The sequence below is a fragment of the Rhinoraja longicauda genome, chromosome 13 (assembly GCF_053455715.1).
Source record: "Rhinoraja longicauda isolate Sanriku21f chromosome 13, sRhiLon1.1, whole genome shotgun sequence".
In the NCBI taxonomy this organism is placed as follows: Eukaryota; Metazoa; Chordata; class Chondrichthyes; order Rajiformes; family Arhynchobatidae; genus Rhinoraja; species Rhinoraja longicauda.
This window is the reverse complement of record NC_135965.1, coordinates 14,520,373-14,547,854: the sequence shown is the minus strand read 5'-3', so window position 1 is coordinate 14,547,854 and position 27,482 is coordinate 14,520,373. Positions and strand designations below refer to the sequence as shown.

The following is a 27,482-nucleotide window of genomic DNA, read 5'->3' as shown; positions in this document are numbered from 1 at the left end:
CAATACTAAAAGTGCTGAAATTCCGTGTACACCCAGTTTCAAGAGTACATGTTTATAGACAGAATCATCATTTAATGAAGGCAGGCAGACTCATTATAATCAACATCTGCTCCCATGTGTATTGTTCATTCCATCTTGTTTTTGACACCAGACTCCAAAAGACTGCAAGCTGTAAAAGAACATGTGATAGATGTTTTCATTGGACAGCACAGCGATATAACTGTTAGACCTGCTGCCTCACAGCGACTGAGAACAGGGTTTGATCCTCGCATCAGTTGATGTCTGTCTGGAGTTTGCACGTTCTCCCTGTGACCTCATGAGTTTCGTCTAGTTGCTCCAGTTTCCTCCAACACTCTAAAGACATGTAATAATAATAATAATAATGCATTACATTTATATAGCGCTTTTCAAACACTCAAAGACGCTTGATGTAGGTTCATTTGCATCTGTAAATTGTCCCCAGTGTAGGACTGGATGTGAAAGTTGGGATAATATAGAACTAGCATGGGCTTGGTGGGCTGAAGGTCCTATTTCCATGTTGTATCTTTCAATCATTTCAAACAGACCCATATACTTTGTTTGCTCGTCCTATTGTGACATTTGGCATTTTTCTATTTCTAGTTTTGAAATATTTCAGTAAGAATTTTTAACTAATTGTAAACTTTCTTGGTTCAGTAGTAACATTTTTAATAAATATTAATAGGTAGATGAGCTTTAATAAATAGAGTACATTGAATCTTTATCTAACTTGGCTGCATAACTTGGGTAAGATCCTCGGCACTGTATGGGAAGATGGTATATTGGAGATTAAATGTGGTTCCAGGTTTGAAAACTTGCAGTTAAAATGGATAAACTGAAGAGACAAAATTGTTCTATTAAGATTAGGGTGGGGTAAGAGATTTGGTAAAGGCAAATCATGAAAGCTTTTGATTAAATAAGAAGAAATTGTTTCCAGTTGCTAGACACAAAATGCTGGAGTAACGCAGTGGGTCAGTCAGGCAGCATCTCTGGAGAAAAAGAATAGATAAATGATCTGAATCTCCTTTAGATCATTCTGACCAGTCTGAAGAAGAGTTCTGGCCCGAAACATCCCCTATGCTTTTTCTCCAGGGATGCTGCCTGACTCGCTGAGTTACTCCAGCATTTTGTGTTTACCTTCAGTATAAACCAACATCTACGCATTGTTTCCAGCTGCTTATGGGTTTGTGAACAGAAGCTATAGATCTGTCAATGGAGAATGTGGACAAAAGCTTGATACTTCAGTGAGTGGTTAGGATTTAGGAAACACGGTAGACCTGGGAGTGGAAATAGATCTTATAGAAGGCTTCAAAAGGGAACCAGATGATTACATGAAGAGTAGAGAACCATGGAGTGGGATTTAAGAGAAGAGAGAACGATGGAGTGCGATTGATCCTTAACAAACCTAACATGGACTCAATTTTTGATCTGGATGGGCAGGGTTTTTTTTTAGTATAATGCACATCCTACCTTCTCAACTAATATCAAAAACCTCTGGTAATAATAAACCTAATATCAAACAAGCCTAGCCCATTTCATTACAAATTGAATAATTTGTCGAAGGTTTCCACTTTTTAAAAAAAAAGGAAATTGCAGCAGGAGTGGCCCTTAGGCTGTTCAAGCTTGCTCTACCATTCAATTCCATCATGATCAATATTGACTTCCCTTAACTTCCCTGTCCAATTTCCCCACGAACCCACAATTCCAATACAAAAGCTGGGGAGATTTTTGCACTATCTGAACGTTATAGACAGAAAAAATCTGGCACTGGACATTGAACTAATATTTTGGAGGGATTCTTGCATGCTGTGCCCTTCCCTTCAGGCTATTCATGGAATGCAATCATTTGTGCTTCAAGGCTCTTTCGACTAACCATTCTCAGCTGCTTTGAAAATACACGTACTGCATCTTAGAAATCAAGTGTTGAGCATAGTTGTTTGAAATAGAATGTTTCATTTTGGCTGTCTTTTTTTTAGAAAAGTTACTTTACTTTGCCTGTTTAAATAAATTCTATTTAAAAAGCAATGATGTTTTGACAGAGTCGTGCATGGGAATCACCGTTGCTTCCAACCAAAGCACCTGACTATTATTTCTAGGGTTTCCTGGTGAGATGGAGCTTGAATAAAACGAACCTCATTAAACATTAACGAGGCCCACAGGCATTAGAAGTGAGGCAGTGAGAGAGGAAAGCAAAATACCAAGCATTTCATTCTCTGCCACAGCTTTTGCTGTGGAAACACTTCTGAGTGGAAGTTAAGTCTTTAGATTTGGAGCAAATTCTCATGAAATGGCAGTTTGTAGGAACCTGCGGTACAAGAATGTTCATAAGGTAGCAGAATTGTATGGAATGAATCCAAAAATACTTAACAACTACCAGTAGGGAATAGGGGGAGTTATAGATGGAATTTTTTGCAGCTTATTAAATACCGAATGAAACTATCTTTCACAAGGAATTGAGATCTGGCCCATTATTCAGAGTGAAGGGACAGTCAAGTTTACAGCAGGATACAAATTGAATTCTATTGTGATGGAAATAATTGAAACAAAGGTAAGGACAATAAATTGACACCAGTACAGATTTATGAAAGACCTACGACGGAAAACAAATGCTGAATTTATTTAAGAGCCCTGGAAAGTGCTTGATGATCATTGTGTGCAAAGTGCTCTAAATTTTAACATTTGCATATAAGACAACTGGCAGAACTACTGCCTCACATTGCCAGAGAGACAGATTCCATCCTGACTGTGGGCGCTGTCTTTGAGGAGTTTGCACGTTCTCCCTCTCACCACGTGGGTTTCCTCAGAGATTTTTAAAGATGCGTAGATTAGCAAATCAATTGGCTACTGCGAATTGTCCCCAATGTGTCGATGAGTGGTCGAATCTGGTGTAAGTTAATGAGAATGTGGGGAGAAATTTTAAAAAATGAATTAATGTAGGATTTTTTTTTTAAAACACACACGAAGTGCTGGAGTAACTCAGGGGGTCAGGCAGCATCTCTGGAGAACGTCTGGATTGGTGACGTTTCGGGTCGGAATCCATCTTCAGTCTGCTGGTGGTGGGAGGGGGAAAGGAAGCTGGAAGAGAGATGGTGCAGGACAAGTAATAGGTGGATACAGGAGAGGGGAGATTTTGACAGACAAATGGTTGGACAAAAGCCAGAGATGAAAAGACAGATCTGAGACAAATGGATTAAAGAATTGTAAACCTGGTGGAGAGGAGGGGGAGGGGGGGGGGGGGGAGGGGGAGGCGAGAAGCAGCTGTAAGTCCAGGTGGGACCCAAGAAAGGGGGAAGAGGGGAGCAAGAAGAGGGGGGAAGATTGGTTTAGTTACCTAAAAATTGAGAATTTAATGTTTGTACCAGTTGTGTAGGAAAATAACTGCAGATGCTGGTACAAATCGAAGGTATCACAAAATGCTGGAGTAACTCAGCAGGTCAGGCAGCATCACTGGAGAGAAGGAATGGGTGACGTTTCGGGTCGAGACCCTTCTTGACACCCATTCCTTCTTTTCAGAGATGCTGCCTGACCTGCTGAGTTACTCCAGCATTTTGTGATACCTCCTAATGTTTGGGCCAGATAGGTGTGATAATCAGCAGGGAGGCTGGGGTCATAAGACCTGTTTCCATTCTGTATAGCTCTATATGAAATTAGAAAATGAATGAGACAAAGGTGCAAACAATATAGTTAATTCTGTATGAATTTAATAAACCAAGATGATAATGTTAATTAAATTAATGTTCATTGGACTAAGCGACCTCAGGGAGCAGCTGTTTTATGCACACATAATATCTACTAGTATATCAGACATGGTATTTCATGTGCACCATTCATGAATTGAAATGTGATTTATTTATATTAGCTGTAGCCTTGAGCAGCCTAAATATAAGAGTGGTTCATCTTGCACAGTAGACGTACTACATAAAATATTGTATAATTGATTAGGTAAAAGTGCTGCATGCTGTTCTAATGTTGAAATATGCACAATACAATTGGTAGTAATAATCACCATCCCTTGTTAATTTAAGATACAAGTCACAAGTTTCCTGAACAGAAGGAGACTATTCTCTCCATTGTGGGTGCTGGCTCTTTGTAAGACTAACCTACAGTAGCTGATTCCCTTACCATCCAGCTTATCATCTGGTTCTGGTTCCATTTGCCATTCATCTCTACCCTGCCTATCACCTTCTTATCAGTTTCCAACACTGGGAGCCTTTATGTCATTGTCTACACCCTCTTCCCCATCTGCCTCCATCAACCCATCCTTTTTACTATCTATCATCTATCTGCTTTGGTCTCCCAATTCCACCTCACCCTCACCCCTACATGGCTCAATTTACCCATCATCCTCCATCCTCTTCTATACACCAATCACCTCTGGGCCCCTGTCTCACCATTCCCTTTCTCTCCCCTTCTCCTCTGGCCCACTTCCAGTTCTGATGCAGGATTTTGACTCAAAACATCAACCATTCCTTTCCAACCACAGATGCTACTTGACACCAAATTTCTCCATTGGATGTTTGGGTGCTCTCTAGTTTCTCATCTATTCTGCCACCCAGTTATTCCCGCAGCAACTGTGATTGACTTTAGACGGCAGATATATTCCCCATTATGAATCCAACATCGAGAATTGCCATGTATTACACTCAAAATATCAGTTTATCATCATGACCTACATGAATATCCTCTCCCAATACTGATACAAACCAATGCTGTTATAGAAGGAATCGCCAGCTCAGAATTGTTTATCGTCATCCATACACCAAAAACATGAATCATCCTTTTTGTCTTGGTTATATCTCAGTCCTTATGTCCACATCTAACACAGTGTCCTTGGACTGTGACTTAAAAAATCTATAGTTATTGTTAAAAAATCTTTCTTTTATTTTCATGCTGAGTTGCACATTATCTTCAAAAGGTGATCATAAACTACCCAAGCAGAATATAAATGGAATCTAGGATTAGGAGAGGTCTGGGGTCTAAGGACCTGTTTCCATGCTGTATAGGACCTGTTTCCATGCTACAGATGAAATTGGAAAATTAATGAGAAATAGGTGCAAACAATATAGTTAAATCTGTATTAATTTAATAAACTGTGGTAATAATATTAATTAAATTAATCAGTTCACTAGATTAAGTGGCCTCAGATAGCAGCTGTTTTAGCATACATGATCTCCACGAGTCTGTCGGGCATGGTATTTCATGTGCACCAATCATGAATTGAAGTGTGGTTTATTTTTGTTAGCTGTAGCCTTGAGCAGCGTAAACATAACAGTGGTTCACCCTGCAGAGTAGAATACATTATATAATTGATGAGGTAACAATGCTGGATTCTGCTCTGACGTTAAAAGATCTGTACGAATAATCAACAACCCTTGATAAAATAAGATGCAATTATGTTTGTTCTTGGTTCTCCAAATTATCCACCATATTGAAGTGTTCATACAAATATGGCTGCAATATTCATCTGATTTAGGTGGTCATTTCACCCTCCTTCTCTTCTCCCCAAAACTTTCCACCTTCTTTTCATTTACATGATCAGATAAGGAATCGCAAGTTCCTGAACGGAAGGAGACTGTTCACTCCATAGTGGGTGCTGGCTCTATGTAAGACTAATCCAGCTGGTCCCCTCAGCCCCCCACCCCCACCCTAACCACCACCTTATCATAAGGTTCTGGTTCCATTTGCCATTAATGTCTATTCTACAGGTTCCTGTTATCACCTTCTTATCAGATTCCAACACTGGGATCCTTGATGCCACTGTCCACCTGCTCCCCACCGGCCTACATCAACCCATACTTTTTACGTCTGCGCTATCTATCATCTATCTGCCTCTGTCTCTCAATTCCACCCCACCCTCTCCCCTACATGGCTCCATCTATCCATCATCCGCCACCAAACACCTCTTGGCCCCTGTCTCACCATTCCCCCTCAAGCCATTTCCCCTCCCCCCTTTCAGTTCTGATGCATGATTTTGACCCGAAAGGTCGACCATTCCTTTCTGGTCACAGATGCTACTTGACCACCAAATGTCTCCATTGGATTTTGTGATGCTCTCTAGTTCCTCTTCTGCTCTGACACCCAATAATTCCTGCAGCAACTGTGATTGACTTTAGATGGCAAATATATTCCCCATCATGAATCCAACATCGAGAATTGCCATGTACTACACTCAAAATATCAGAGTTTATCATCATGACCTACATGAATATTCTCTCCCAATACTGATGCAGATATTTAATGATAAAACCAATGCTGTTACAGAGGGAATTGCCAGCTCAGAATTGTTTATTGTCACCCAAACACCAAAAATGTTAATCCTCCTTTTTGTCTTGGTTATATCTCAGTCTTTATGTCCAAATACAGCGTGTCCTTGGACTGTGATTTGAAAATAGCTGGTTATTGTTAAAAATCTGTCGTTTACTTTCATACAGTGACTTTTTGCACAGTATCTTCAAAGGTGCCATGGCAGGCGATTGTGAAAAAATAGAGTAATAGAGTGATACAGTGTGGAAACAGGCCCTTCGGCCCAACTTGCCCACACCAGCCACAATGTCCCAGCTAGTCCCACTTGCCTGCGCCTGGTCCATATCCCTCCAAACCTGTCCTATCTGTCTAACTGTTTCTTAAACGATGGGATAGTCCCAGCCTCAATTACCTCCTCTGGCAGCTTGTTCCATACACCCACCACCCTTTGTGTGAAAAAGTTAACACTAGGATTCCTATTAAATCTTTTCTCCTTCACCTTGAACCTATGTCCTCTGGTCCTCGATTCCCCTACTCTGGGCAAGAGACTCTGTGCATCTACCCGATCTATTCCTCTCATGATTTTGTACACCTCGAGAAGATCATCCCTCATCCTCCTGCGCTCCATGGAATAGAGACCCAGCCTACTCAACCTCTCCCTATGGCTTACACCCTTTAGTCCTGGCAACATCCTCGTAAATCTTTTCTGAACCCTTTCAAGCTTGGCGATAACTTTCCCATAACATGGTGCCCAGAACTGAACACTATATTCTAAATGCGGTCTCACCAACGTCTTATGCAACTGCAACATGACCTCCCAACTTCTATACTCAACACTCGGACTGATGAAGGCCAAAGTGCCAAAAGCCTTTTTGACCACCTTATCTACCTGCGACTCGACCTTCAAGGAACCATGTACTCCTAGATCCCTCTGCTCTACAACACTACCCAGAGGCCTACCATTTACTGTGTAGGTCCTGCCCTTGTTTGATGTCCCAAAATGCAACACCTCACACTTGTCTGTATTAAATTGCATCAATCATTCCTCCGCCCACCAGGCCAATCGATCCAGATCCTGCTGCAATCTTTCACAACCATCTTCGCTATCTGCAAAACCACTAACTTTTATATCATCAGCAAACTTGCTAATCTTGCTGTGTATGTTCTCATCCAAATCATTGATAACAGTAACGGGCCCAACACCGAACCCTGAGGCACACCACTAGTGACAGGCCTCCAGTCCGATAAGCAACCTTCCACCATCACCCTCTACTTCCTTCCATGGAGCCAATTTGCTATCCATTCAGCTATCTCTCCTTGGATCCCATGCGATCTAACCTTCCAGAGCAACCTACCACATGGAACCTTGTCAAATACCTTACTGAAATCCATGTACACAACATCTACAGCTCTGCCCTCATCGACCTTTTTGGTCACGTCTTGATTTTTTTGAAGAAAAAAAAAAAATGTTTTGGCCTCCCACGTACAAAACCATGTTGACTATCACTGATCCGCCCTTGCCCATCCAAATGCCAGTATAACCTATCCCTCAAAATACTCTCTAACATCTGTAGTAACTTTCCAACTACAGATGTTAAGCCGACCGGCCTCTAGTTCCCAGCATTTTCCCTGCAGCCCATCTTGAAAAGAGGCACAACATTTACCACCCTCCAGTCTTCCGCCACCTGTCCTGTATTTAAGGACGACTCGTAAATGTCAACCAGGGCTCCCGCAATTTCCTCTCTAGTTTCACGCAATGTCCTTGGATATATCTGATCAGGCCCTGGAGATTTGTCTACCTTCATACATGACCGTACCTTCAGTACTTCTTTGACGTAACACTGACTGCTCTCAAGACACTTCCAGTGACTCCCCCAAGTTCCTCTGTCCAACTGTCTTTCTCCTCATTAAATAGAGGAGAAATACCCATTTAGTCGCTTGCCCATCTCCTGTGGCTCCACACAGAGGTGACCGCTTTGATTCCTGAGAGGTCCCACTCACTCTCTAGTTACCCTTTCCCCCCTTATGTATTTATAAAATCTTTTGGGATTGTCCTTAATGCTACCTGCTAGACCTATCTCCTGGCCCCTTTTTGCCCTTCTGATCTCCTTTTTCAGTTTACTTCTTAGTTCCTGAAACTCCTCCAGGGATGCACTTGATCCCAGCTGCCTATACCTGTCTCATGCATCCTTCTCGTTTTTGACCAACACCTCAATTGCCCTCGTCAGCCAAGCTTCCTTATGTTTGCCTGCTTTTCCCTTCACTCTAACAGGGATGTACATATCCTGAGCTTCTGTCAGCACACTTTTTAAAACATTGCACTTGGCTGATGTTCCTTTCCCCTCAAATAACCAGCTCCAGTCAACTTGAGCGAGACCTTCTCTCATACCCTCATAGTTGGCCTTACCCCAGTTGAGCATTTTAATGCATGGACCCTCTCCTAATCGAACTGTGGTCACTGGTCCCAAAAGGCTCCTCCACAAACACTTCATTAACTTGCCCTTCCCAATTTCCCAATACTAGATCCAGCGTTGCCCTCTCACGTGTGGGAGCCTCTACATACTGCTTAAGAAAACTCTCCTGAACACTTTTGAGGAATTGCACCACATTTAAACCCTTCACACTATGATTTTCCCAGTCTATATTTAGAAAGTTTAAATACCTTACTACAACAACGTTATTTGACCTGCAGCTGTCTGCAATCTCCTGGCATATTTGTTCTTCTAATTCCCATTGACTATTCGGGGGTCTGTCATACACCCCCAACAAGGTGACCATCCCTTTCTTGTTCCTCAGCTCCACCCATATAGCCTCACTAGACGAACCATCTGTAATGTCACCTCTGATCACTGCCGTGACATCTTCCTTAACCAACAATGCAACCCCCCCCTCCTCTTTTTCCCTCACCCCTGTCTCACCTGAAGCTCCTGTACCCCAGAACATTGAGCTGTCAGTTCAGCCCGTCCGTTAACCAGGTTTCAGTCATGGCTACAACATCCCAGTCGCTCGTACTATGAGCTCGTAAATGAACTAATTGGTTTGCCCTTTCCAAGAATAGGCACAGTGTGCTCAATTGAGACACACGAGACTGCAGACACTGGAGGAACTCAGTTGGTTAGACAGTATAATGGAAGGAAATGAACAGTTGACATTTGGGTTGATTCAGATTCATATTAGTTTATTGTCGTATGCACCAGGGTGCAATGAAATCTGTTGCTAACATGAACCTCATAGAATATACAGTATACATGTGAACGATAGATGCGATGATAAATACAACAACCAATGCAAAACAGCAAAATGGTGCAAAAATTGCCGCAACCCTTCATCTGGCCTGAAGGATTAAAGGAGAGAGAGTTAATATAAAGAGGTGAGGGGAGAGGTGAGGCAAGAGCGGGCAATTGATAGGTGAATGCAGATGAGAAGGGGTTGATTTGCAGATGGAGTTAGGTAGGCAGGTTAGGGAGGGAACGGTTGAAATATTCCCCCTAAGGCTGGGTGGGAATAAGTGGAGACAACAAAGGGTTTCACATTATGGAAAATTATGAGAAAGAAAGAGTTGAACCGGATATGGGAGCGGTGTTGGGTCAATTGGAAGAGTGGGAGGAGGCGATCAGGGATCCAGTGGGAGATCTCTGTAGGTGTTGGGCAGATGGTGTAGGTGGGGAAAGAATATTGTCTGCTTCCTGCCCTATATTTGTAAGGGATGGCAAGATTGAAGCAAAGATGTTTTTGCTTTGACGTAAGATAAAAGAAAGTGAAGGTAACGTTCTTTAATTGTAGATGTATTGGGATGGCACAGTGGCACAGCTGATAGAGCTGCCACCTTGTAGCGCCAGAGACCCGAGCTCGATCCTGACCTCAGGTGTTGTCTGTGTGGAGTTTGCATGTTCTCCCTGTGACCGCTCCAGAGACTGGGTGGTTCCAGTTTACTCCCATATCCCAAAGATGTGCGGGTTTTCAGGTTAATTGCCCCTGCTGTGTAGGGCGTGGATGAGAAAGTGGGATGGCATTGAACTAGTGTAAATGGGTGATGGATGGTCGGCATGGACTAGATGAGCTAAAGGGCCTGTTTCCATGCTGTATCTCTAAACTAAACTAACAAGAAATTGTGAACAATATTGCAAATTTTTAAAGAGAGAAATGGCACATATGTTGAACACTCTGGTGTCTCACTTAGCATTAACTCACAGTCTTCTACATCTTGGGGTCCGAACACACACAGATATATGTCCCCAGTCCACTTAAAAGAAGCATCCAGGATAGGAATCTGGTGCAAGCCCCTGTCCTCTCACACCAACGAAAGGCAGGTCTTATTGCTACACAACTTAAGCTTTGACCCCACTATCCCCCCCATCTGAGGAACACATCGTGAGCAGCAAGGGAGGAACAGTGTGGTTCCTTGTACAAACTGACATTTCACAGGAAACATTGGGGAGGAGAATGGAAGAGGGGTGTTAATGGTACATCCAGAAGTGATTATTGTTAATGTTTCTTCTGTTGACATTTTTAACCATACAAGTTAAGAGGGAAAATAACACAGCAGTTGATCCCAAGACTTGGTGGTTGTAAATGATTTTCTTCATGTTAAATGATTGTCTAAATAATTTTTTTCAGCCATTCAGAAATATTTCTCAAGATCTGTCATTCTGACTACATCTTAAAACATAGAAACATAGAAACATAGAAAATAGATTCAGGAGGAGGCCATTTGGCCCTTCGAGCCAGCACCACCATTCATTGTGATCATGGCTGATCATCCACAATCAGCAACCTGTGCCCAACTTCTCCCCATATCCCTTCTTTCCACTAGCCCCCAGAACTCTATCCAACTCTCTCTTAAATTCATCCAGTGATTTGGCCTCCACTGCCCTCTGTGGCAGAGAATTCCACAAATTCACAACTCTCTGGGTGAAAAAGTTCCTTCTCACCTAGTTTTAAATGGCCTCCTCTTTATTCTAAGACTGTGACCCCTGGTTCTGGACTCGCCCAACATTGGGAACATTGAAAATGTGCTTTGTTACGAGATGCGAGGTTACAAGTGATACTAAGTTAAAGGGGGAAATCAAAATGCTTAGATACAAGATGTATAATTAAAAGGGATCCATGCATAATTAAAGGAATTTGTAGGAACATCAATAATAAAAATACAGATATATTTTCAAAATAAAGAGCATGCCAGATAAAATGCAGTCGAGAGAAAGAAAATCGGTTTAACGGTTGGTTAAACATTTTTCCTGTGTATGACTCTGATACCACAAAAAGTGTTGGAACATGCAGTGAAATAAATTGCTGAGGGATAGTGATGTTAAGCTGGATCATTGTAAGCTCCCAAGTGGGAAATAACCGAGATAGATTGGTGGGATTTGTCCGTGACAAGTAGCAATGAGTTGACACTCCAAGCAGCTTGATTCATTAACTAACCACATGTCCATAAATGTACTGCAGACAGTGTGCAATGTAGATTAGTGTACTGAATTGATGTACGTTTGAGAGAATGGATCTTGCACTCACCATCTGTAAAACTAAGCCCTCGATCAAGCAGCACCACCCTCCGACCGTAATAAATGTCCGCAGTGTGGCTCAGGGGAACATGGGCCACTCCCATTTCTTCGAAACATACCTTGGAAGACAAAGGAGATAGTGAACGACCAGGAAGCAAAGCGGTGCACATACCCCAGTTTGCATTGTTGGTGCCGAAGTAGAGATGGTTGAAAGCTTAAAATTCCTAGGAGTAAATATCACCAACAACTTGCCCTGGACCACCTATATTGAAGCAATGGCCAAGAAAGCACACCAATGCCTCCACTTCCTTAGAAGGCTTAGTAAGTTCGGCATGTCCCCAACAACTCTCACCAACTTCTAAAGATGCACCATAGAAATAATTTTATTGGGATGCATCACAGCATAGTTTGGGAACAGCTCCATCCAAGACCACAAGAAATTGCAGTGAATTGTGGATGCAGCCCAAACCATCACACAAACCAACCTCTTTTCCATAGACTCCATTTACACTGCACACTGCCACGGCAAGGACACCAGAATAATCAAGGACGAGTCGCACCCTGGTCACTCCCTCTTCTCCCCTCTCCCATCGGACAAAAAGTATAGATAATGAAAACGCACACCTCCACATTGAGGGTCAGTTTCTTCTCAGCTGTTTTCAGGCAACTGAACCATCCTACCAACAAACAACTAGAGAGCAGTCCTAAGCTACTATCTACCTCATTGGAGACCATTGAACTATCTTTGATCGGAATTAATTGGACTTTAACTTGCACTAAACGTTATTCACGTTGTTCACTTTATTATGTATCTGTACACTGTGGATATCTCCATTGCAATCATGTATGGTCTTTCCGCTGAATGGTTAGCACGCAGCAAAAGCTTTCACTGTATCTCGGTACACATGACAATAAACTAAAGTAGATGGCGAAATAATTGAGGGGATAGAATCAGGCACAGACATCATAGGCTGAATGCCCATGTCCTAAGTTGCACTGTTTATGCAATATGTAATAGTGACAATGACCAATTTTTTTTGAAGTGATTTATATCTTGTGAATATTGGCCATGTGCTGTTGCAACAGTGCGTGTGTGCAGAAAGTTAAAGAAAATCTGTCTGAAGTAATCTTAAATAAGAAAAATATTATCTCAATACTTAAACATTACTTTTAATGAAGGACCTAAGTTGGTTTGAAATGCTAATTATTTTTTCACTAAAGACTCATTAGGTCAGAGTGCTGGCTGATGAAGCTATGAAATTTACATCTCATGCCTGATCAAAAGCCATTCCCTGGGTGAAATCCCTCCCAATTGGGATAATGTGTGAGTGTAGGCTGAGAGACAGTAAGCTTAGAGAGTGTTTGCAGAGAGGAACGTGAAGCACCTGTGCCAATGGATTTCCAGGCTTGTAGAAATAGAGAAATGGGAAGGAAGAGTTTGTACTGTACATTGGGCTTCTGCGGCAGATAAACCGGAGAATGTGAATGTAAAGATTAATTGGATTAATTAATTGGATATATTAATTGGATATAATATTAATTGGATATAACACGATTGACCATCAACCCATCCACTGAGACCCTGGCCAATGCATTTTGCTGGATTGCAATCTGCCTGCAAACAAAACAGTGCAGTTTAGTTTGAGATACAGCTTGAAAACTGACCTTCAGCCCACCGAATCTGCACTGACCAGTGATCACCCGTACACTTGTTCTATCCTACATACTGGGGACAATTTACAAAAGCTAATTAACCTACAAACCCGCACGTCTTTGGAATGTGGAAGGAAACCAGAGCACCCGGAGAAAACCCACGTGGTCATGGGGAGAAGGTACAAACTCCGTACAGACAGCACCCGTGGTCAAGATGGGACCCAGGTCTCTGGCTCTGTCAGGCCACAACTCTACCACTATGTTCTCTGGTATCAATTTTTGATGTGCTTCCAAGAACAAGAATGATCCTTAATTTTCTCCTTGGAGGTAAGCTGTCAGCAGATAATAACAATTTACACATTTGAAGCACTCCTTTATCAGAAATTGTAGGCCAAGCCTGAAGAGTTCACAGAAATTGAGTTAACTGGAGAAATGTATGTGGAGATTAGCTAAGCTTTGGAGCTATCCAGAGGCAGCAATGAACCTTGTAGGGTCAACAGTCAGAAGTACATGTGGTGCCGCATGGGACAAAAGCTTAAAAAAGGGGAATTAATGCAGGTAGATTGTGTCATGAGTGTCTGAGAAAGAAAAATCATGCATTTGGTGAAAGGTGTATGTAATGTGGATTGGAAAACAGTTTCTAACAAATAGTGCACAATGAAGATATCATTAGAAGTCCATGGAATACATGTGCAATGTACTGTTCATTTATCCACTTGGAAGATATTTTGCATTAGGCTGCAGCTATCTGTTGACTGGATAGCTTGCAGCTGCAAGCCAAAAATTGGAAACCATTGCTTCAGTCTATGTATCATTCTTTGAGTGAAACTCTCTTGTGCACAAGGAAAGGAACCAAAGGGTCTGGGCCAACCGTGTTGATGTACAAAAGAGTTCTCCTTCTGCAGGATGTGGAAAGTTTGACAAGGCTCAGGCCAAAGACGTACAGGTATGTAGGTTAATTGGCTGGGTAAATGTAAATGTAAAAATTGTCCCTAGTGGGTATAGGATAGTGTTAATGTACGGGGATCACTGGGCGGCACGGACTTGGAGGGCCGAAAAGGCCTGTTTCCGGCTGTATATATATGATATGATATGATAACATCTGACAATTTGTGACTGCAGGAGTCTATTTTCACATTTCCTGCATACATAGTGTGGAAACAGGTCCTTCGCCCAACTTGCCCACACCAACCAATATGTCCCATCAATACTAGTCCCACTTACCTGCGTTTGGCCCATATCCCTCCAAACATGTCCTATCCATGTATCTGTCTAAATGTCTCTTAAACATTACGATAGTCCCTGCCTCAATTACCTACTTGTTCCATACACCCACCACCTTTTGTGCAAAAAAGTTACCCCCCCAGATTCCTATTAAATCTTTCCCCATTCACCTTAAACCTATGTCCTCTGGTTCTTGATTCCCCTACTCTATGCAAGAGACTACCTGATCTATTCCTCTCGTGATTTTATACACTTCTATGAGATTACCCCTCATCGTCCTGCGCTCCAAGGAATAAAGTCCCAGCCTGCTCAACCTCTCCCTATAGCTCAGTCCCTCGAGTCCGGCAGCATCCTCGTAAACCTTCTCTGTACCCTTTCCAACTTGACAACATCTTTCATTTTACATGGTGTGCAGAACTGAACACAATACTCTAAATGCGGCCTCACCAATGTTCAACTGCAACATGACTTCCCAGCTGGTTACATGGATAGGACAGGCTTGGAGGGATATGGACCAAATGCGGGCAGGTGGGACTGTGGTGGCTGGGACATGTTGGTTGGTGTGGGCAAGTTGGGCTGAAGGGCCTGTTTCCACACTGTATCACTCTATGACTATACTTAATACTGACTGATGAAGGCCAATGTGCCAAAACCCTTTTTGACCATCCTATCTACCTGTAATGCCACCATCAAGGAACAATGTACTGATACTCCGAGAACCCTCTGCTCTACAACACTCCCCAAAGTTCTACCATTCACTGTAGGGATGTTAGTTCCAGCTCACATTTACATAGTGACTAAGGCCGAATCCCAGGAACAATTTCAATGACATTGGCATGTTTGTCCAACGAGGAGAAGGAAACTCTGCACCAAAAAATAAATTGTAGGCGTTTGATAAATATAACTGCACAGTTAAATACTTAATCTCTCACTTTGAACCTAGGCAAGGATTAACCACAACACCTTTCCTTCAGATCGGAGAAGTGATTGCAGTGTGTGGTTAAACTTTTCACTGCTGACCTGGAGTCACAATGACGAAATTAAAAACTCGCCTGGGGACTGTGCTGACTGAATGGCAAGGTCACCCAGATACACATGCACCCTTTCATTACTGCTCTACAAATAAGCCAATTTCCTATTTTCTAAATAATTTCTATTTTACAGTAACACTTTGCTGGAGATCGAGTTTTCGAAATAACTTGGATTGCCATGATCTCTTTGGGCTTTGACATTAAATGATGGAAAGTGATTGTAGCTCTGGGAGTCAAAAGCGGAGTGTATTTTGTGTCTTTCATCCCTCCAAGCAAGTCAGCCTGGTGTTTCATCCGCAGCCTTTGAATGTAAGAGATCACAGCATCTGCTTTCCTCTCTATTTGTGAAAGAATAACTTCATTTCTTTTTTTAAATTGGTAAAATGATTTTGAAGACGATGAAACCGAAAGTTGACATTTGATGAGAAATAGATTGATTACTGTGCTGAGATCCGCAAGGCTTTCAGCAGATAGTGTCAAAAAAATGCCTTTTATTCCCCACTATTAGATCTCCACTTTGACAGTGTGGCATCAAACAAATTATTGGCAGAACTATCTCTTACTGGTTTGAGTTAAATTTAGAATGAAGACAAGGAGGAATTTCTTCAGCCAGAGGGTGGTGAATCTGTGGAATTCATTGTCACAGACGGTGGTGGAGGCCAAGGCATTGGCCATTTTCAAATCAGAGATTGATAGGTTCTTGATTAGGAAGGGTATCAAAGGTTACGGGGAGAAGTCAGGAGGATAGGGTTGAGAGGAAAAAATAGATCAGCCATGATCGAATGGCAGAACAGACGATGGGCGAAATGGCCTCATTCCGCTCCTATATCTTATGGTCTAAATTGAAGTTCAATGATAAATTTGAAAAACTAAGTTTAATTTTTAACACAATTTTAAAAGCGAATGTTATTTCAATAGCCACGGTGGAGAAATTTGTTTTTGTTCAGAGTTTATCAAAGTCAATTCTGCAAAATGTACAATTCACAAAACAGAAATGACGCATCAGCCAAATAGTGGTGTCTAGCGGTGGAACAGTGGTGCAGCGGTAGAGTTGCTGCCGTACAGAGTAAGGGTGCTATCTGTACAGAGTTTGTACGTTCTCCCTGTGACTGCGTGGGTTTTCTCTGGGTGTTCCAGTTTCCTCCCACATTCAAAAGATGTACAGGTACGTAGGTTAAATGGCTTCTGTAAACTGTCCCTGGTGTGTAGGATAGAACTAGTGTATGGGTGATCACTGGTCAGCTTGGACTCGGTGGCCCAAAGGCCCTGTTTCCACGCAGTATCACTAAACTAAGCTAAACTGTGCTCCATAAGTTTCCTGCCATCCTTCTTCATTAAATCCCCTATCAGCATGACAGCAATAACTTTTATTCATATAGAGTCTTGCTCAAGTCGTAGAATTGTGCTTCAAAGGCTTTCCTGGACAGAATTTGAGATGATGCTGTTTAAGAAGATGGTGGAGTGCATGTCCCACAGCATGATCAAAGAAACACAGAGTTGAAGACTAATACAAAATCTACATGTTCACGCTCTCGGGTTTTCTACTGAAATTATCACGAGTTTCTGGAAGTCACTACTCAATTTTTATCTGTGCTGTCAGATCCTGTATTGAAAATATAATAACTATTATATTATCGGTCCCGTGGCGTGGCACAGTGGCTCAGTGAAAGAGTTGCTGCCTGACAGCGCCTAAGCCCCTGATTCGATCCTGACTACAGGTGCTGTCTGTACGGAGTTTGTACGTTCTCCCCGTGACCATGTGGGTTTTCTCCGAGTGCTCCGGTTTCATCCTACACTACAAAGACCTACAGGTTTGTAGGTTAATTGGCTTCGATAAAAATTGTAATTTGTCCCTCGTGTGTGTGTAGGATAGTGTTAGTGTCTGGGGATCGCTGCTCAGCGTGGACTCAGTGGGCCAAAGGGCCTGTTTCCTGGCTATACTTAAACTAAACTAAAGTGTATTTAAGTGTTTTATTTACATAAGGATCATTTTTACATAGAAATTACTTTTTTTTAAATTACAATGGTCGTGTAAAAATGCCCCAGTTAAAGATTAATAAAGATCAATAACTATAATCCAAAGTCTCTTTCTTTGAGTACTACTTGATACCAAATAATTCTGACTGAAAATCTGGTATTAAGGAACAATGGATGGGAATGAATTCCAGGCCCCTGGCTATTGGCAGATGTACTTAGAACTATCAGTGGTGATATAATATAAATTTGGTTGCTCAAGAGAACTGAAGGAGTGAGAATCTCTGAGAGCTGCTGACAGGTAGAGATTGCAGAGGTGGACAGCAATGAAAAGGTTTGAAAGCAGGAGTGAGATTTTTTTTAACTGAGTTGAACCATAATGGAATGAATGAGGGTCAGCAGGAACCAGGTGTGGGTGAAGAAGACCTATTGTCAATTAGGACATTGGCAGCACTGTTTAGGGTTGAAAGACACAAAGTGCTGGAGTAACTCAGCGGGTCAGGCAGCATCTCTGGAGAAAAGGAATAGATGAAGCTTCGGGTGGGAACCCTTCTTGAGTGTGGAGGACAATATATACCCTGGATTATATGGGACCAGTCTTTTGTGGGTCTCATTACACCACCTCCCATCATGTGGCCAAATGTTGCTGAAGCGAGCACAAGAGGCGCAGTGGTAGAGTCATAGTGTGACACAGTGTGGAAACAGGTCCTTCGGGATAACTTGCCCACACCGGCCAACATGTCCCAGCTGCACTAGTTCCGCCTGCCTGTGCTTGGTCCATATCCCTCCAAAACTGTCCTATCCATGTACCTGTCTAACTGTTTCTTAAACGATGGGATAGTCCCAGCGTCAACTACCTCCTCTAGCAGCTTGTTACATACACCCACCACCCTTTGTGTGAAAACGTTACCCCTCGGATTCCTATTAAATCTTTTCCCCGTCACCTTGAACCAATGTTCTCTGGTCCTCGATTCCCCTACTCTAGGCAAGAGACTCTGTGCATCTACCCGATCTATTCCTCTCATGATTTTGTACACCTCTATAAGATCACCCCTCATCCTCCTGTTCTCCAAGGAATAGAGACCCAGCCTACTCAACCTCTCCCTTTTGCTCACACCCTCTAGTCCTGGCAACATCCTCGTAAATCTTTTCTGAACCCTTTCAAGCTTGACGATATCTTTCCTCTCACATGGTATCCAGAACTGAACACATTATTCTAGATGCGATTTCACCAATGTCTTATACAACTGCAACATGACCTCCCAACTTCTATAATCAATACTCTGACTGATGAAGGCCAATGTGCTAAAAGCCTTTTTGACCACCTTATCTACCTACGACTCGAACTTCAAGGAACCATGCACCTGCACTCCTAGATCTCTCTGCTCCACAACACTCCACAGAGGCCAACCATTTATTGTGTATGTCCTGCCCTTGTTAGACGTCCCAAAATGCAACACCTCACACTTCTCTGTATTAAATTCCATCAACCATTCCTCAGCCACCTGTCCAATCGATCCTGATCCTGCTACAATCTTACACAACCATCTTCACTATCTGCAAAACTACTCACTTTTGTATCATCAGCAAACTTGCTAATCTTGCCCTGCATGTTCTCATCCAAATCATTGATGTGGATGACAAACAGTAACGGGCCCAGCCCCGAACCCTGAGGCACACCACTAGCCACAGGAAGAGCTGCTGCCTTACAGCGACAGAGACATGGGTTCGATCCTGACTACGGGTGCTGTTTGTACAGAGTTTGTACGTTCTCCCTGTGACCGCAAGGGTTTTCTCCGGGTGTTCCGGTTTCCTCCCACACTCCAAAGACGTACAAGTTTGTAGGTTTATTGGCTTAGGTAAAATTGCAAATTATCCCTAGTGTGTAGGATAGTGCTATTGTATGGGGGTGATCGCTGGTCGGCGTGAAGTCGGTGGGTCTAAAGTCTGTTTCCGCGCTGTATCTCAAAAGTCTAAAGAGGGCGGCACGGTAGCGCAGCGGTAGAGTTGCTGGTTTACAGCGAATGCAGCACCGGAGACTCAGGTTCGATCCTGACTACGGGTGCTGCACTGTAAGGAGTTTGTACGTTCTCCCCGTGACCTGCGTGGGTTTTCTCCGAGATCTTCGGTTTCCTCCCACACTCCAAAGACGTACAGGTATGTAGGTTAATTGGCTGGGTAAATGTAAAAATTGTCCCGAGTCCGTGTAGGATAGTGTTAATGTACGGGGATCGCTGGGCGGCACGGACTTGGAGGGCCGAAAAGGCCTGTTTCCGGCTGTATATATATGATATGGTGATGATGATAAATTTACGAGAAGTTGACTTTTCCATTACTTTCTCAGCTTCTTAGAATTTCAGACATAAGGTGCTGGAATCTTAAGCAAAAAACAAACTGCTGGAGAAACTCAGCGGGTCAGGCAGCATCTGTGGATGGGAATGGACAGACATTGCGGGTCGGTATCCATCTTTGATAGCTGGGGGCAATGGGTAGAGCAAGAGCTGGCAAGCGATAAGATGGATCCAGGTGAGGAAAGGGTGATTGGTGGAAGAGTCAGATGGGGAGAGAAGGTGAGAGATAGTAACCAACGCTGTATAAATGGAGAACAAATGAGTGGAATCTGATAACAAATGAAAGTGGGGAGTGATATGTGTTTGCACTAATTCTTTTTGTTCACTCGTTGATGGGGAGCTATTTTAACTTTAGGACAAAAAAGGCATCAGACGCAAACAGGATTTTCCAGCTGGCAGTATGATAATTGTATGAGAGGACATTCTTACAAGATCAGCTCCTGTGAACTGCACTGGAGATCAGGGCCGTCTTTACAGCATTATGGGCCCCGGGCAAAGCAGTGTACTGGGGCCCCTACGACAACTACTCACAGGAATAAAAATGTCAATGGTAAACTCTCCCCCACCCCCCTTTCCCTACCAGCCCCCTCCTGTCGTGCCGGCGAAAAGCACTTACCGAAAAGCACTTAGCGATGGACTTAGGGTGCTACATTGTTGCGAAAAGCACTTACAGATCACTGTGAGAAGCACTTAGGGATGGAAAAGCAAAGCACTTAGGGAGCTAATTGTTGCGAAACAGATCGCTGTGAGAAGCACTTAGGGATGGTAATGTTGTGAAAAACACTTAGGGACCGAAAATGTTGCGAAAAAAGCACTTATAGAACCTACATTTTTAAAGTAGTATTTATTTATTGCAAGTCACTTAACATACACAGATCAGCATGGGGCCCCTATGCTCGTGGGGCCCCGGGCAAGTGCCCATCAGGCCCATGCGTTAAGACGGCCCTGCTGGAGATATAACCATTGCAAAGCAATTTTAAATAAAGTTTCAAGTGATCTGTATTAACATTTTGTTTCAAAAAAACTGCTGCCGTATTTTTCAATATATTCTTTAATAACCTTATTTAATTCTCACTTGGATGTTGCTTGCAAAAACAGAACTCTACTTACCAGCCTATGAAAATAAAATATGAACAGTTTCTCTTGGGTCTGCCAACTCCATCGTGCTCTGGATGAGTTCCACTTCCTTTGATATTCCAATTTGTCAGCTATTCCACAACACAAACTGTAAATATTGGCACTATCAACGTTCCTGCTATGGTCAAGTCTCTTTAATGTCGGTCCAGCAAGGGTTGAAACCTTACTGAATTTTAAGTGCGTTGTAAATGTCTGCCTTTGTGGAACAGCCAGGGCATTACAATCTGAGTCAGCAATACGTCATATGTTGAATGAAAACCCCACTGAGAGCACAGAGCTAAATTTAACCCTGCCGACTGGTGGGGCAGCCCAAGGTCTGGGTTGCTGCATGATCCCACTTGCTTCTGCTCCTAAGATCATTTAAACAGTGCATGATGTGCAAAGAAGCCTTGTTAAATTAAGCATGTCACACTGTGACATTGAACTCCATGTTGGACTAACGCTCAGTTTTTCCCCCCAATTACTGGCCACACTTGTTGAAATCGTCACACTATTGTCAAAGTGTGATCCTTCCTTTACAAAAAGATCAAGTTTCCAGAGAGTGAAATAATTCTGATGAATAATATTTCCAGGAGATGCTGCATTTTGTAGAAAGAGCCAAATCTGATTTTTTTTTGTGCTTTGCTCTTTATTACATAAAACAAAGGATTAACTCCAGAGACTATTTCTCCTGCATTGGCAAAGCAATATTGTATTTAGCTGAGTCAAGAAAGGCTTTAGTTAGGGACAATATTGATCCCAGCCATATTCTGCTTTCATAATGCTTTCACAATGCCTCGGGGAAGCTCAAGCAGGTTGAGTTAGAACTTGAGTGGTTCACCCTCAGCCTCTCAAGACCTGAGTATCTGCCTTGGATCAGTTCTGGTCTAAGGGCCATGGGGATTGTTGTTTAGGGCCCTGGGGAATATTGGAGAGCAGAGGGATCTAGATGTACAGGTACATAGTTCCCTGAAAGTGGCAGCACAGGTAGGTAGGGTGATAACAAAGAAGGGACTGAAGAAGGGTCTCGACCCGAAATGTCACCCATTCCTTCTCTCCAGAGATGCTGCCTGTCCCGCTGAGTTACTCCAGCATTTTGTGTCTACCTTCGTGGTAACAAAGATTTTGATACATTGGTCTACATCAGTGAGGGTATTGAGTTTGATAGTTGGGATGTTACGTTACAGTCCAACGAGACGTTGGCGAGGTCGCATTGGGAGTATTGTGTTCAGTTTTGGTCATCCTGCTATCAGAAGATGTCATTAAGCTAGAAGTTGTGCAGAGGAGATTTACATAGATAATGCCAGAGCATTATCGAGGGCCTGAGCTATCAGGAAGGGTTGGGCAAGCTATGACTTTATCCCTTGGATTGCAGGAGTTTGAGAGGTGATCATATAGAGGTGTATAAAATCATCAGTGCAATATATAGGGTTAATGCACAATGATTTACCAGCGTAGGGGAATCAAGAACCAGAGGACACAGGTTTAAAGTGATAGGGGCAAAATTCAATAAGAACGTGAAGGACAGCATTTTCATTCAGAGAATGGTGAGTATCTGGAATGAGCTGCCAGAGGAGGTAGTTGAGGCAGGTACTATAATAGCATTTTAAAGATAATTGGACAGGTAAATGAATAGGAAAGGTTCAGAGCGATATGGGCCAAATGCGGGCAGAAGGGACATCTTGGTCAGCACGGACGAGTTGGACCCAAGGTCCTGTTTCCATGCTGTATAAATCTATGGTCACAACCATTCTATTTTACACCAAAACATCAGATATGGGGTTAGCCATGCCAGCCCACCTGGGACCTGATCCAAGCTCAGAAACATAGAAACAGAAAATAGGTGCAGGAGGAGGCCATTTGGCCCTCCGAGCCAGCACCACCATTTATTGTGATCATGGCTGATCATCCACAATCAGTAACCCGTGCCTGCCTTCTACCCATATTCGTTGATTCCACTCGCCCCTAGAGCTCTAACTAACTCTCTTTTAAATTAATCCAGTGAAATGGCCTCCACTGCATTCTGTGGCAGAGAATTCCACGAATTCACAACTCTCTGGGTGAAAAAGTTTCTTCTCACCTCGGTTTTAAATGGCCTCCCCTTTATTCTTAGACTGTGTCCCCTGGTTCTGGAATCCCCCAACATTGGAAACATTTTTCCTGCATCTAGCTTGATTTTATATGTCTCTGTAAGATCCCCTCTCATCTTTCTAAACTCCAGTGAATACAAGCCTAGTCTTTCCAATCTTTCCTCATATGACAGTCCCTCCATCCCAGGGATTAACCTTGTGAACCTACGCTGCACTGCCTCAATAGCAAGGATGTCCTTCCTCAAATTAGGAGACCAAACTGCACACAATACTCCAGATGTGGTCCTCAGCAAGGCCCTGTACAACTGCAGAAGGACTTCTTTGCTCCTGTACTCAAATCCTTTTGTTATGAAGGCCAACATGCCATTAGGTTTCTTCACTGCCTGCTGTGCCTGCACGCTTACATTCAGTGTCTGGTGTACAAGGACACCAAGGTCTTGTTGCCGCCAAGGTGGATAACCTCACATACATCTACATTATTCTGCATATGCCATTATCTGCCCATTCACTCAACCTGTCCAAGTCACCCTGCAACCTCCTAACATCTTCTTCGCAGTTCACACTACCACCCAGTTTTGTGTCATCCTCCAACTTGCTAGTGTTACTTCTAATCCATCATCCAAATCATTAATATATATATTGTAAATAGTTGTGGCCCCAGCAGCGAGCCTTGCGGCACTCCAATCTCCATTGCCTGCCATTCTGAAAAGGACCCGTTTATTCCTACTCTTTGCTTCCTGTCTGCTAACCAATTCTCTATCCATGTCAATACCCTACCCCCAATAACCTGTGCTCTAATTTTGCTCACCAACCTCCCATGTGTTACCTTATCAAAGGTTTTCTGAAAGTCTAGATACACTACATCCACTGGCTCTCTTTCATCCATTTTACTTGTCACATCCTCAAAAAATTCCAGATTAGTCAAGCAGTATTTCCCCTTGATAAATCCATGCTGACTTGGACCAATCCTTTTACCGCTATCCAAATGCGCTGTTATTACCTCTTTAATAATTGATTCCAGCATCTTCCCCACCACCGATGTCAGGCTAACTGGTCGATAATTCCCCGTTTTCTCTCTTGCTCCTGTTTTGAAACGTGGGATAACATTAGCTACCCTCCAATCCACAGCAAATGATCCTGAATCTATTGAACATTGGAAAATGATCACCAATGCGTCCACGATTTCTAGAGCCACCTCCTTGAGTACCCTGGGATACAGACCATCAGGCCCTGGGGATTTATCAGCCTTCAGTCCCATCAGTCTACCCAATACCATTTCTCGCCGAATGCAAATTTATTTTTAAGTTCCTCTGTCTCCCTTGATCCTCTGTCCACTAGTACATCTGGGAGATGGTTTGTGATGGAACCCGGGTCTCTGGCGCTGTAAGGCAGCGACTCTACAGCTGTGCTATCGTGCCGCCCCCACGGTGAAGACCTAATATATTTTGCAATTCGCCATGGAACTGTAATGTAACCTGTGATGTACACGTCCAAAGTTTATTAATCAGTCTAGTTAAAAAGCTTGCATTTATTGTGTCAAAAATAAAAATGTGACGTTTCCTCAACTAAACTGCAAAGATATTTAAAGCCAGTTCTGACGCATGCTGGTCCACCACTCACGACAACACTGCCCACTTGGTGTGGTCCTATCGCTCGACTGCTGACCAGTCCCAAGGCACAGGTAAGCTGACGGTTCCGTGTTCTGGGTGTGACGGTATTGTAATTGAACCTTTTTGTTGTAAGATTGCGAAGTGACGAACTGTGCCAGCTGTTTCCACCACAACAGCGGTGATGATTGCCCAAGTGTAAATCCTCTTTTGGTCATTTGTTGCCACAGTTCCCACAAGCTTGGCCGCCCTTCGCCAACCCCTGGTGTAGTTCCGTCTGATTCCATTCATCTCGCTGTCACTCGCTGTCCGGTATCAGCATGCGAAGTCCAACTAGACCAGGCCTGAAGCATCAGCCACTGCGTAAATGAATACATTGTCAAGCCATGCACAGCCATCTGCAAGAGCTAGGATGCCTGTGGCAAATACAAAGTATAATGTAATACAAGTACATTTGCAGATAGATCACATCCTGGAGGGTTAATAAATTTGGTTTGTAAATTGTACCGTATATTGAACCTGGAGGAAGAGCTCTGCTGAATGTTAAAGCTGAGCAGACATAAACCCCAGCAAAGTAACCAGCCGCACGAGATGTACTAAGAATGCTTCCTTCGTAGCTCACAGTGGTAAAGGGTCTGTCAATAGGCAAAGGGACAGCACTGGATATTAGAATGAATTGGATCTGAAAATAGTGCAGCAGAGATGGGTGACACTTTATTTTCTGAAGAGCTGTGTGCAACAGCAATTGGAGCAGTGAGAGAATAGTGAGAATCCACTCCCATGACAGCGTATTTATAAACCTATTGTTGCAGCTGTAACAAACGCAATTTTTTTTAGAGATACAGTGCGGAAACAGGCCCTTCGGCCCACCGAGTCCGCGCCGCCCAGCGATCCCCGCACATTAACACTATCCTACACCCATTAGGGACAATTTTTTACATTTACCCAGTCAATTAACCTACATACCTGTACGCCTTTGGAGTGTGGGAGGAAACCGAAGATCTCGGAGAAAACCCACGCAGGTCACGGGGAGAACGTACAAACGCCGTACAGACGGCGCCCGTAGTCAGGATCGAACCTGAGTCTCCAGTGCTGCATTCGCTGTAAGGCAGCAACTCTACCGCTGCACCACCGTGCTGCCACCCTAGAATTGCTCACTACCTCCTTCAGTAAAAGAGGCAATGAAGTGCTGGAAACATTGGAAGTAATGTATGGACGTGGCACCAAATGTTCTTGTACTTCCAGTGAGTTCAAACAAAGAAACAGAGAAAGCTGTTTCTTTACTTGCTGACCAAAGATCCTTCCATTGAGTGAGATGAGGGGGTTGTACGGTAGAGGTAGAGTTGTGATATCTTTGCTACTTTAGGTCACAACTTCTGACATGAAAAGTGTGCAAAGGTTCATTCTGTTGGCCTGTTGGTGGTGTTCGGAAAATGCCTGATCCCACGATCCGTGAAGTGAAGTAGATTCGGGCCTGGACGGCACATCGATGGGGACATCAATGAAATTCCGGTGCAACGTGGAAATCACGTGGATGACACTTGACCACTCTGCCCCACACATCAAGTAGCTGAAGGTGGCTGAGCCAAGGCCATTGCTGTGAAGAACGGCCTGGATGGGGTGGATGTGTTTCCACTAGTGGGAGAGTCTCAGACCAGAGGCCGTAGCCTCTGAATAAAGGGACGTACCTTAAGAAAAATAATGAGGAGGAATTTCTTTAGTCAGAGGGTGGTGAATCTGTGGAATTCATTATCACAGAAGGTTGTGGGGGCCGTCAGTGGATATTTGTAAGGCAGGGATTGACAGATTCTTGATTAGTGAGGGTCTCTGGGTTATGGGGAGAAGGCAGGAGAATGGGGTTGAGAGGGAGAGATAGATCAGCCAAGATTGAATGGAGGAGTAGACTTGATGGGCCAAATGACCTAATTCTGCTGCTATAACGAAGGAATTAATGAACATTCTGCTGTGTGAAAAGTTATTGCAGTGTATTCTATTTGATGTCAATTTAGTTCAGTTTTACCAGGTGTCCTTGATGCCAAATTCAATCAAACGCTGCCCTGATGTAGTTCAAGGGTAACCACTCTCACCTCATGTTGTAGCAAGAAGGTATCCACTGGGTCACTGATTTTTTATATCCCATTCCATCTCGAGTTTCCAGTGAAATAACCAGTCTGGAATTATTTCTCATCCAGTCCATGAAATAATGTGACAGTGGAGCACAGGCAGTTAAAGCTGAGGTTTCAAACCGATGCACTCACTGTGGGTTTACTGGAATGGCAAAGCATTTACATGCTCAGAGCTTTTACAAAATGGCTAGCTTCAGATTGGAATATGTAATCCCTAGATCAAGATTACATTTTATTTGCTTCTCATTGCGGATCAATGAGGATTACAAAAGAGCACATATTAAATGACGTGTCTAAAATACTGAGTGAAACTGAACACCGAATTGTGTGACAATTGTGTGACAAATTGCAAAATAAATTCAGTCTGATAACCAATGGATCAAGCCATTGCTCTGGAATTCTGCATGTTTGTAGAGTTGTACAATATAGAAACAGGACCATAGGACTAACTCACACATGCCAACCAGGATGACTATCCACGTCAGTTCCATTTGCCTGCATTTGCCCCCAATCCCTCTAATCCTTTCCTATCTTCATACCTATCC

The 27,482-nt window shown here is 43.1% G+C and overlaps 1 protein-coding gene and 1 long non-coding RNA gene across 2 annotated transcripts in view; one reads left to right on the top strand and one right to left on the bottom strand.

Moving 5' to 3' along the window:
- The window catches only part of LOC144599474 (sodium/hydrogen exchanger 9-like), a 411,061-nt gene that overhangs the window by 373,499 nt on the left and 10,080 nt on the right, over positions 1 to 27,482 (top strand). The window contains exon 15 of the mRNA XM_078410426.1: positions 24,783 to 24,885. Within this exon, the coding sequence (XP_078266552.1) occupies positions 24,783 to 24,885 (103 nt within the window). The remainder of the gene's footprint in view (positions 1 to 24,782; positions 24,886 to 27,482) is intronic.
- LOC144599476 (uncharacterized) lies at positions 134 to 21,330 on the bottom strand. The gene is made up of 3 exons (XR_013548009.1): positions 21,109 to 21,330; positions 11,776 to 11,884; positions 134 to 354 (listed from the first exon to the last, which is right to left on the bottom strand). It is a non-coding gene; the product is annotated as an uncharacterized LOC144599476 (long non-coding RNA).